The 12348-nt window shown below is 35.8% G+C and overlaps 1 protein-coding gene across 1 annotated transcript in view; it reads left to right on the forward strand.

Moving 5' to 3' along the window:
* Positions 1-8807: 8807 nt before the first annotated feature.
* IAPP (islet amyloid polypeptide) overlaps positions 8808-12348 on the forward strand; it is a 7958-nt gene continuing 4417 nt past the window's right edge. Inside the window, 1 exon segment of the mRNA XM_006866928.1 lies at positions 8808-8887. Coding sequence (XP_006866990.1) covers positions 8808-8887 — 80 coding nt within the window.

A 12348-nucleotide genomic window follows, 5' to 3' on the forward strand; every position in this document is an offset into this window, starting at 1 on the left:
AGAATTGAGAATCCAGAAATAAATCTATTGACATACAGTCAGCTGGTCTTTGACAAAGGGCCAAATATATTAAATGTCATAGAGAGTCTCTTCAACACTTGGTGCTGGCAAAACTGGAATTCCATTTAGAAAAGACTGAAACAAGACCCATATATCACACCATGTACAAAAACAAACTCAACATGAATTAAATGCCTAAATATAAAGCCTATAACTATAAAAATTATCAATGAAATAAGAGGAGCAACCTCAGGAACTCTAAATCACAGAAAAAAAAAATGCATTGTCAAACATAACTAAAAACACACAAACAGTAAAAGACTAAATAGATGACTGGAACCTCATAAAGTAGACACTTATGTGCATCAAAGGATTATGTCAAAGATCATGTGTCAAAAATTATTTCACATACTAGAAAAATAAGTTTTGCAATGATGTATCAGACAAGGGAATAAGCTCTAAATTTTATAGAAAACTAAAAACACTTCTACAAGAAATAGACAAACAACCCAATTTAAAAACGGACACAGGTCATAAGCACACAATTCACAAAGGAAGACATTTTCATGATCATTAGCTATTATAGAGATTCAATTCAGAACAACAATAAGATATCATCTCACCCCAGCATTAATAGCAAAGTTTAATAAAGCAGAAAACCAAAAATGCTGGCTTGGGTGTGGAGAGACCTGGATCTTCCTACATGACTGTAAAATGTAAATGTAAAATAGTTCAACATCCTCAGAGAGTTGGAAACAGAAATACTGCATGATGCAGCAATCCCTCAACTTGATATATATGGACAAGGAATAAGAGCCAGGACATGAATATATATATGCACCCCCATGTTTAATATAGCACTATTCACAATAGTAAAAAGATGGAGACGGCCTAATACCCATCAATGGAAGAATGGGTAAACAAAGTTTGGTACACACACACACTAGAATACTATGCAACATTGAAGAATAACGATGAATCTGTGAAGCACATCTTAACATGAATGAATCTGGAGGTCATTATGCTGAGTGAAATTTGCCAATCACAAAAGGAAAAATATTGTCTGAGACCACTGTTGTCAAAAATCAAAGAAAGTTTCTGTACTATAAGAAACATTCTTTGATGGTTATCAGAGATGGGAGGGAAGGGAGAGTAATTCACTGGCTAGTGAGTAGAAATATGTTAACTCAGGTGACCACGACTGCAATATACATGAAGCGGGAGGTTGGCAGAATGATGGAGGCAGGTGAAGACACAGGAAGGTATCGCAGGGTTAAAGTGGATAGAGGCAAATAGTGTTTTATATACAATCACAGGGCAACAGTGTTCTGAGGGTAGATACATGGACAGATACACAGGCTGAACAAATATGGGAGGAAGAATGGTAATGTAGCCATAAATATACAAAGGTTTGAAACAAGATATTTGTACATGGGTATTTACCTTTGCTGCAAACACATTTATCAATGTGCTGGAACATACAGGGGACAAAATGATGAAAACTTGTTAGATATTATCAAACACCTTAAGGCAATGAGTTTCTGAGCCTGGGATCTCAGGACCGTAGTCTCAGAGGACATCGTGATTAATTGGCATAACACAATCCACAAAGACAATATTCTACATCCTACTATGTTGAGTAGTGTCTGGGATCTGAAAGCTCATGAGTGGCCATCTAAGGTTCAAGTTATTGGTCTCATCATGTGGTAAAGAAAGAAGAGTGATAAGAATTGAAAATGCTTGGAATAAATTAGTTCAATCAGAAGAACTAGATGGTGCCTGGCTACCACTATCACCTTCTTTGAAAAGGATCATATTAGATCCCAGGTAGAGTGGGAGAAAAAGAGGACCAAAACACAAAAATTTTTAAGAACACTGGGTTCACTGGTCAGAAAGAGACTGAAGGAACCTGAGACTATGGATACTCTTCAGGTACAGAAAACAACTCATCCTTGTGACCCAATTTTTAGCCAAACAGTAGGTAGGTATAGATAGGGGACAATGATACTTGTATAGTATGCTCACAATGGAATGGTTGATCATTCAAAATCAATATGCCAACATTTACCTAAGAGCAAAGTTGTGAAGGGATCAGAAGGTGAGTGAATGGGAATAGGAACCACAGGGAGGAAGTGGGATAACTGTTGTTACATGGAGGGGATTGCAATCATTGAGATGAAACAATGTGTATTATTTGTTGAATATAAAACTGATGATCTTGTCTGTAAATTTTCACTCAATCACAACAAAAAATTGTTTTAAAAGATGATGGAAGAAATACACAGAGTCACTATGCTAAAAAGAATTAGTTGATAATCAAACATTTAAAGAGGTAGCATATGATCAAGAACCAGCGGTATTGAAGGAAGTAGTCCAAGCTGCACTGAAGTCAATGACAAAAAACAAGGCTCAAGAATTCATGGTATACAAATTGAAATGTTTCAACAAACTGGGACAGTACTGGAGGTACACAATAATTTATGCCAAGAAATATGGAAGATGGCTACAATGCCATTGGGAGATGCATATTTGTACTCAATCCACAAAAAGGTGATCCAATGAAATGCAGATGTCATTACATAATATCATTAACATCACATGCAAGTAAAATTTCAACAGGGAGCTTCCAGAAATTCAAACTGGATTCAGAAGAGAATGTGGGATGGGGAAAATCATTGCTGATGTCAGATGGATCTTAACTGAAAACACAGAATATCAGAAAGACGTTTAAAGCAATAAAAAAAAAAGATATTTAAAATACAGGCTTTAATGACTATGCAAATATATTCAACTGTGTGAATCATAAACTATGTATGACATTATAAAGAACTGGTATTCTAGAACATTTAATTGTGCTCATGAGAAACCTATACACAGACCAAGAGGTAGATATTACAACAGAACAGGGGGATAGAGAATGGTTTAAAATCAGGAAAGTTGTGCTTCATGGTTATATCCTCTCACCAATCTTCTTCAGTCTGTATGCTGAACAAATAATCTGACAAACTGGATTATCTTTAGGAAATGTGGCATAAGAATTAGAGAAAGACTCATTAACTACCTGTCATATGCAGATGACACAACTTTGCTTGCTGGAAGTGAGGAGGACTTGAAATATTTACTGGTGAAGATCAAAGACTTCAGTATGGATTGCATCTCAGTGTAAAGAAAACAAAAATCCACACAATTGGACCAATAAAAAGCATCATGATTAAATGAGAAAAGATTGAAATTGTCAAAGACTTCATTTTGCTTGGCTCCTCAGTAAATGCTCATGGAAGCAGCAATCACGAAATCAAATGACATATTGCATTAGGCAAATATACTACAAAAGACTTCTTGTAAAGTTTTTTTTTAAAAAAAAGGATGTCACTTTGAAGATTAAGCTGCCCTTCACCCAAGCCCTGGTATTTTCAATCGCCTCGTATGTATATAAAAATTGGGCACTGACTAAGGAAGACTGCAGAAGAATCACCATATTTGAATTACGTTGAAGAATACTGAAAATATCACAGACTGACAGAATTCAACCAAAATGCTCCTTGAAAGTGAGGATAGTGAGACTTCATCTCTAGTACTTTGCATATGTTGCCACCAAGGATCAATACCTGGAGAAGAACATCATGTTTGGTAAAATGGAGAGTCAGTGAAAAATAGGAGGACCTTCAATGTGATGGACAGGCACACTGACAGCAACAATAGGCTCAAACACAACAATGATGAAGATAGGGCAGGAAGCAAAGGGGGAGGGGTTATAGAGGAAACATGGTAAGTCATGTGATGAAAAGAGTTGAACTTTTATTTACATGTGAAATTCTCAAATTTACTGAAATTTTTCAGCTGTTAGGTGTAGAAGAAATCATAGAATTATACTATCACTATTTCGCAACCCTTAATAAAACAATGATTCCAGCAATGATCAACAACAGATGCTAAACCTAATAAAGGGAAGACTTAAAGTTAACACCTAAACTCCCTGGTCAATTTTAACAACTTCAAGGAGATGCAGCCCATTGGTGTGATGCAGTAAGAAATAAATAGCACCACGCATGAGACTTTCTTGTTAAAATAATGAAACCTGAATCAGATCAAACCTCTAGATCTAACTACCAGGATATGGGATAAACAAGTTACAAAAGGAACATGTTAAGTGATACTATGTAGATGCAATCACAAAATCCAGGATGTAGAAAATTCTACACAATAAGTGACCTAGTTCCTTTAATAAATCATTGGTAAAAAAGAGAAAGGAGGGAAAAGTAGGAGATTAAAAGAGACATATGAGACAGAGCAACAAATGTAATCTTGTTTAGATCTTGATTCCAACAGCCCAACTAAAATATTTTTGAGGCAATTGGGAATCTGTGAACACTGAGGCAATCATTTAATGATATTAATGAATTACTAGACATTTTATGTATTGCTGTAATAATGGTATTTTAGTTTCATATTAAACAGATATTCTATAGATACAATACTGAGGAATTTACAGGTAAAATTATATGACCTCTTAGATTTGTTTTAAGTAATCCTATGTGGTGAAGGGGCGTCCTGGTGTGGTACTACTGTAGGGTAAGCATTGGACTGCTAACCAGAAGGTTGGTAGTTCAAACCCACCAACTGCTCCTTGAAAACCCTTTACAGGGTTGTTATGAATTGGAACTGACTCAACAGCACTACCACCAACAACATCAATGTGGTGAGGAAGAAAAGGGGAGGGGCTATAGAAGAAACATGAGAAGTCATATGATGAAAAGAGTTAAACTTTTATTTACTTTTAACTGTTGCATGCCATTATTGTTGTTTGGTGATACTGAACGGTTCTGACTCCTATGTACCCTATGCACAACAGAACAAAACACTGCCCGATCCTGCCCTGCATAGAGGTTGTTGTTAAGTTTTATCAAGTCAGTTCCGAATCATAGCAACCAAGTATAGGGTTTCCAAAGAGCAGCTGGTAAGTTTGAACTTCTGACCTTGTGGTCCAAATTGACCTTGTGCCACACCAAGTCTCCATTTTTAAAACAAAACAGTATGCACCTGTAAAATGAAATAAGGTTTGCTTTACAAAAACAGAGAAAATCCTCTTGTCTATAACACTAAATGTCATCTTATTAAATTTTAGAAATCTATGTATATGTACTATTGTAAAATCACATATAGGTATGTTGGACTTAACACCTTTACACTGAGAATGAATTGCACCTCATTGTAAAGGTGTTAAGTAATACCTACCTACATATGATTGAAATGAAATCCCTACTCAATGTAAATATATGAACAGACATCCAGTATTAATCTATAAAATTTGATTGTGTATTGAAAATGTTAATTTTATGCTTTTCATCTTGTTATAGCGAAGACTAGAAGAAAACAAATAGAATTCCTATTATTGGAGTTTTACAGTCTATTTTGTATTTCCTGTTGTTTTACTCGTCATGTTTAACTGGTGCGTGTCATTATTGTTGCTTGATGCTATTGAATTTGGTCTGACTCCTACATACCTTATACACAACAGAACGAAACACTGCACAATTCTATCCTTCTTTATGGTGAATGAAGAATATTGAAAATAACACAGACTGACAGAATTCAACCAAAATGCTTCTTGAAAGTGAGGATCATGAGACTTCATCTCTTGTACTTTGCATATGTTGCCCAACAAAGGACCAATACCTGGAGAAGAACATCATGCTTGGTAAATGGAGAGTCAGTGAAAAATAGGAAGACCTTCTATGTGATGGACTGGCACAGTGACAGCAACAATGGGCTCAAACATAACTTATTCAATCTGTGTTCTGAGCAAATAGTCAAGAAACTGGACTATATAAAGAAGAACATGGCACCAGGATGGGATAAGACTCATTAACAACCTGCAAATGCAGATGTTACAACTTTGCCTGCTGAAAGCAGAGGATTTAAAATACTAACTGATTAAGATAAAAGACCACAGCCTTGCACCTCAGTGTAAAAAAAAAACAAAAATCCTCACAAATGGATAAATAAACAACATCAAAATAAATGGAGAAAATACAGAAATTTCCCAAGATTTCATTTTGCTCAGATCAGTCATCAACATTCATGGAAGCAGCAGTCAAGACATCTAAGGTCATATTGTACTAGGCAAATCTGCTGCACAAGACCTCTTTAAAGTGTTGAAGAGCAAAGATGTCAGTCTGAGGACTAAAGTGTGCCTGATCCAAACCATAGTACTTTCAATAGCCTCATATACATGTGGAAGTTGGACAATGAATAAGAAAAACCATAGAAGAGTTGATAACTCAAATGGTTAAGGTGTTGAACAAGAATATTAAAAGTATCATGGACTGCTAGAAGAACAATCAAATCTGTGTTGAGGCAATGTAGTCAGTACGCTTCTTAGAAGCCAGGATGGCCAGACTGTCTCTCATACTTTGCACATACTATAAAGCCTAGAGAAGGGCATGGTAAAGTGGAGAGACAATGAAGAAGAGGAAAACCCCAATGAGATGGATTGGCATCAGCTTGTGCTAAAATGTACTGCCTAAGAAACCCTACAAATGGTCACTATGAGTCAGAAGTGATTAATATGGCAGTGGATTAATATATATTACAGATCCCCAAGCCAAAATAAACCAAACCCTCATTGAGTCAAATCTGACTCACAGCAACTCATAGGTTTTGCAGGAGTAGACAGACTCATCTCATCTCTCCCCGAAGACTAGCTGCGTATGGTTTGAATCTGCCAACATTGCATTCACTAGCCCAATGCCTAATCTATAGTACCATCAGGGCTCCATATATGTAAGGGCTTCAAAAAGTTCATGAAAAAGAAATTAAAAGATAATATAATTTTCCCACATACTTTTTGAAGACCCCTCTTATATCTTGGTCTGCTAATGAATGTGTTAGTTTTTGCCACTTTAAAAAGCTCTATTCTTTTGTATTTTATATATATATATAAGTTAGAGCTAAGATTTGGTCAATTTATTTATAAGATTTTAACTATCAAATAGTATACAGAACTAAAATTTGGTTTTCTCACTGGTAAAAGACAAAATTTTTTTAACCACTGAGTTGCTTTTAATAAAAGATTATAAAAGTAAACTTTATATTTTATGTATCTGTTTAGAAAGCAAAGATACTGTGTCTCATCAGAAGTTCCTGAGCATGTCCTTGATTATCTAAATGTGTAGATAAATTTTATGCTTTGCTATTTTCTGCAATAGTTAAACTATTCATTATGCCTTTTACAATAATCAGCTGAGAAAGGCCACAAATTATCCAAGGATAAATTACATCTTTTTACTTGTACATTCATAGACAAGAGGACCAAGCTCTGTGGCTGTTGGCTCAAGAATATGGGAATAAAGAGACCTGTAGCTTACTACAGTACAATTGGATTCTACTGCCAAAACCTTGCCTTGGTTCTAAAAGCCATCTACTTTTTAAAGTAGATGATTTTTTGTTTTTTTACCTTTTTACTTGAAAAAGTTTCATTGTTTTCAATTACACAGACAAGTATATATTTATTAACAGAATGAATTTTAGTTGCTAAATATGGTATTACGTTTTTATAACTTAGAATATACTATAACAAAAATACCAGAAAAAGGAAAGAAAACATTTTGGAGAATGTTCAAAAGGCAAACTAGATAGTACTTTGTTGAGTCAAGCTATTGATAATTTTCTCATGAAGCTAAAGGTAAAATTCTGTTCCTTCAAAATAATTGTGATAGTTCTATGCAATAAGTAATGGAAAAATAGGCTTGATTGTATATAGTTATATAACTATATTCAAACAGACAAATGAATTTGTGGTCTGAAAGTTATTTTTTATGCCTTTACAATCCTCAGATACCCAGCACTGTAAATGGGTTTTGTGTTCTTTCATGTCCTTTGTTTATATACCTTGTGTATATATCTCAGTTCTTCAAAATGTCCATGAAATTAAGCCATTTGGGTCTCATAGATTTAGTTATATCTCCTCAATGTCTCTTGTTTTGCCTTTCCTTTATGAACACATTGTTGTTATTCTTAATCACCTCTTTTTGTGAATTTCTTACTAGACTATACTTTATTTAATCCTTGAAAATTCACACTGGCATTCGATGAAAATGGCAAGTTCAAATTTCTGCTGCTTATGACACAGATTAACTGCATAGAGACATTCTGTATCTGCTACATTAATATTCACTGATGTGTTAAAGCAATGATGACCCATCTGCTTATGTTGTCTATGAGACACTTTATCTAGCTATATGGATGGAAATTAATGACAGAATCTTTTTGGGCTGCCTGATGTCAGAGCTGAGAAAGGTGTGAAGGGTATATAAGAACTGGGTTACTAGTTAGCTATTGGGGGGCTAAATACTCCAGTAAACGCAAGTTTGGGATTTTTTTCATGAAACTTCCTTGCTGTCAAAGGTATTTTCTGATATTGCTGACACTGAAACATTAAAAGGTAAATAATTTCCTATTCTGGGGAAAGCATTATTTATTCAGAAAATGGCAGATTTGATATTAAGTGTGTGGTTTATTGCAGAGACAGGGTAAGGTGATAATTTACTAGAATATTAATTTCCCAGATGGTTTATAAGAAGAAATTAGAAAGTAATTTTTTTTAATTTTTGAAAGTTACTTAATCAGTATTAAGTGTCTGTAGCAATAAACATTATCATCCTTGTAGACTACGTTTTTTTAAAGAACAAGACCACTTTGCTATTGTTATTTTAATTAGGTTCTAGTTTAGAATTCCAGTAAGTTAGAGCTGTTAGTAATTCTTGATTTCAGTGTTGTGTTATTCTTTCCAGAAAATTTGAGAAGCAATGTGCATCCTGAAGTTGTCAGTAGCTCTCATCTTGTTGTCTGTTGCATTAAACCATCTGAAAGCTACACCCATTGAAAGGTTAGTAACTTCAAAATGCTGAGAGGATTTGTACACTTGGAAAACTTGAATTAAAAATGACTATATAAAAACAGCCCTTGGGCCATTAGATTCCTGACTAAACCACTCTGAAGAACAGAATCTTAAAGTGTTCAATTTTCCCTTGAATTCTGTGTTCTTTTAAAAATAATGCCAGTGGCTGATGAATCTCTTTGATGGAACTTCTGACAGACAGGAATGGATAGTTCCAGTTTTGTCAAGAAATAGGCTGTTGGACCTTAGAGGGGCAAAGTCAGAACAAGAAGCAGGAAAACCCAAAAGGTAATTTCTATTATTTTAAACTGATTCTAAAGCAAATTGTAAAACACTTAAGTGAAATATATGTTTTATATTAGGTAGAATTTTATTATATATTTACATAGATTTTCTTCATCTCAGAGGGCTTTGGCAATATCCAAAATGTGTACATCTCATTCTAAAAATTGGCATATATATAAATAATCAGGGAGCAAAGTTTTGCAGAAGTTAGGAGAACTACTTAAGAAGCCATTTGCTTTTAGGGGATTCGTTATATATTGCTAGCTTCCCTGTTAGTGAAATAGAATTATATATATAAATTATTCTCCATGAGATTACTTCTGAGATGATGTAAATATAAATTAATAATTCCTGAAAATATGAGTAGGCAGTACTTACATCAGGACTTCTTCAGGAAGATATATTTTGAAACATGTTGTATCAGTTAGATGCCAATTTTTAGAGTCTAAAACTATGTCATAAAAATGTCAGAGTAATTATAGACTTTAAATGGTATGCTTTCAAATTTTTAATTCACCATTTAGTTCCAGTTCCTAAGTACAATTCCATGCATATGTCATAAATAGCATAAATAAGGAGTTGGTTGTGCCTAAATTAATTTTGACACCATATACTTTCATGAAACTTATAGACTCCTTAAGACCAAGGAAAATTAAGTTTATTTTTGAAAGGAGTTTGCTGTACTTCACTTTAAAATATCAGCATCTTGTCTTTATTTTCCTTTCTGGTGTCTTTTTTGTTGGGATAGAGGCCTGTGGCTATACACAAAGATTTCTACTATATCTACATTTAAAACATAGCGGAAACCATCAGATTTTTCTTTGTCATCTCAGGGCTTCTCAGAACTGACAGTAATTATCAATTGGCTTTTTCATGGATAAAAATAACTTTAAAACTGACATGTAGTTTCTGATAAACTAGTAAAAACAATTGAATGATAACAGAAAATTAGCAATGTTACCTAGTATTTATGTCCATATCTTGAATCTTTTCTTCCATTTAATATAGACATTCATTGTGCACCTTCAACAAAATTGTCTTCATAAATGTTTGGATATAATAGAGTGAACTTCACTAAGAAATAGAATGTTATTGTTGTTGTTAGTTGCTATCGAATTAGTTCCAACACACAGCAACTTTGTATAAGGTTTCTGAGGAGTGACTGGTAGGTTCGAACTGACAACCTTGCAGTCCAGTGCTTATTCTACAGCAAGCATCACACGAGAATTCTAGAAATAGAATATTCTACAGCATTAGTTATTGTCAAATTACTTTTATTAGTGTCACAATCTCTTACTTTGAATTATTATTAGAAATGTTTCTAAAACATTCTTAAAATTGTTTTTTAATGTGTTCTCTAAAATTAGTGTCTTTGGCTCTTGCATTGCTGGTGGGACTGCAAAATGGTCCAACCTCTCTGGAAAGCAATATGGCATTTCCTCAGAAGGTTGAAAATAGAAATACTTTATGATCCAGCAATCCCTCTACTCGGTATTTACCCACAAGAAAAATGAGCCACAACATGAGAAATTATATGCACACCAATGTTCGTGGCAACACTACTTACAATAGCAAAAAGATGGAGACAGCCAAAGTGCCCATCAACTGAAGAATGGATAAACAAATTGTTGTACATACACACAATGGAATATTATGCTACATTGAAGAATAACAAGGAAGCCGTAAGCCACCGCATAACATGGATGAACCTTGAGGACATTAAACTGAGTGAAATTAGTCAGTCACAAAAAGAGAAATACTGCATAGGACCACTACTATAAAAGACTAAGAAAAAGAAATTATGCTAAAGGGGGGTAGGGGGAAGATTTTGTTGGTTGCTGGGAAGTTGGTGATGGGTGGGGGGAAGGGAGGAGGGAGGAGCGCAGGGCAGGGATTGGACACAGGAAAGCTTGGGTGCTAGAGAGGGGGGCAATATACAGGGAGGGAGAGGGAAGTGGAGAAACGGGGCAGATGGGAGAACAATTGGGCATGTTTGAAAGGGCTAAATGGGACAGAGATAAAGGACGATATATGCACAGCCTTGGAACTGCAGGGCTCTGAGATACAGGGATTGAGTCATGGCTGGAATGGGGGGGGGGGTGGAAATCATGTTAAGATGCTTGACTGTTTTTTATTTATTTGTTTCTTTTTTTTTAATCTTGGTTTTCCTTGCATTATAATATAGAGTAGACACTGGAGAGAGAGAGAAAGGAATAGTCAGAAATATCACACTAGAAGGCTTGTAAGTCCGTCTTCTGCCTATGACTGATTGGAATACCTAAAATGGGGCCACAGCATACCCGGTGAACGAGGCTTCCTGCAGAGGCTCTGTAATACATAAAACTATAGGTAGAAACCGGAACTACATCTAGATCTCCAGAGATGAGAAATCTCCACTTGAAAGGACGAGCAGACCAGCCTGGAGCGGCTAGAAGAATAAAAGATACTTCTTGAAAGAAAGACCTGCAGGAAAAAATTGAGGCAGATGGACTGTTACTATAAGAACAAACAAATCACTTCCCTAGGAAACATCAAGGCAAGTGGTCAGGTCCTCTCAACACAAACCCCCTTCCAAGACTAAGACTCAACGGAAATGCACACTCTGATTGGTAACCACACGCATCACCGATGGGGGGAAGTGGGGTAAAAGCAGCAATGAAGCGGCAAGCTAAGCCCTACAATGTTCAGTGGACTTCTGTGGACCCAGTTGGGGACCTGGATGACAAGCAGTGTGAGGAGACCTAGGGACTCTTGGGCCCAGAGTCAGTGGCATGGCCACAGAGGACTCGAGAGGAGAGTGGTGCTACCGGCTGATGGGAAGAGAGGGCATGTGCACAGGAGCACCCACAATTGCAGATGATACCCACATGACCTGGACCAATGACTGGATGATCGGAGCTCAACCAGGAGAAGAAAGAAGGGGGAGGGGGTGAAAAAAAGAGAGAGAGTGAGAGTGAGCTGATACAATCTGATGAACTTGACCTATACCTATGGTGCAGCAACTCAAAAGAAGGAACAAATCCTTACAGCAAGAAACATTCCCACTTCCTCCACACACAGAGTAGACAGAGATGGGCAACTTGGACATTGGATACTCAAATGGGAAGTAGGGGACTACAAAGGCAAGAAGTGACTGGCTTACAAGCTTTCAAGAGGGAACCTAG

The sequence above is a fragment of the Chrysochloris asiatica genome, unplaced genomic scaffold, assembly GCF_000296735.1.
Source record: "Chrysochloris asiatica unplaced genomic scaffold, ChrAsi1.0 scaffold00098, whole genome shotgun sequence".
NCBI lineage: Eukaryota > Metazoa > Chordata > Mammalia > Afrosoricida > Chrysochloridae > Chrysochloris > Chrysochloris asiatica.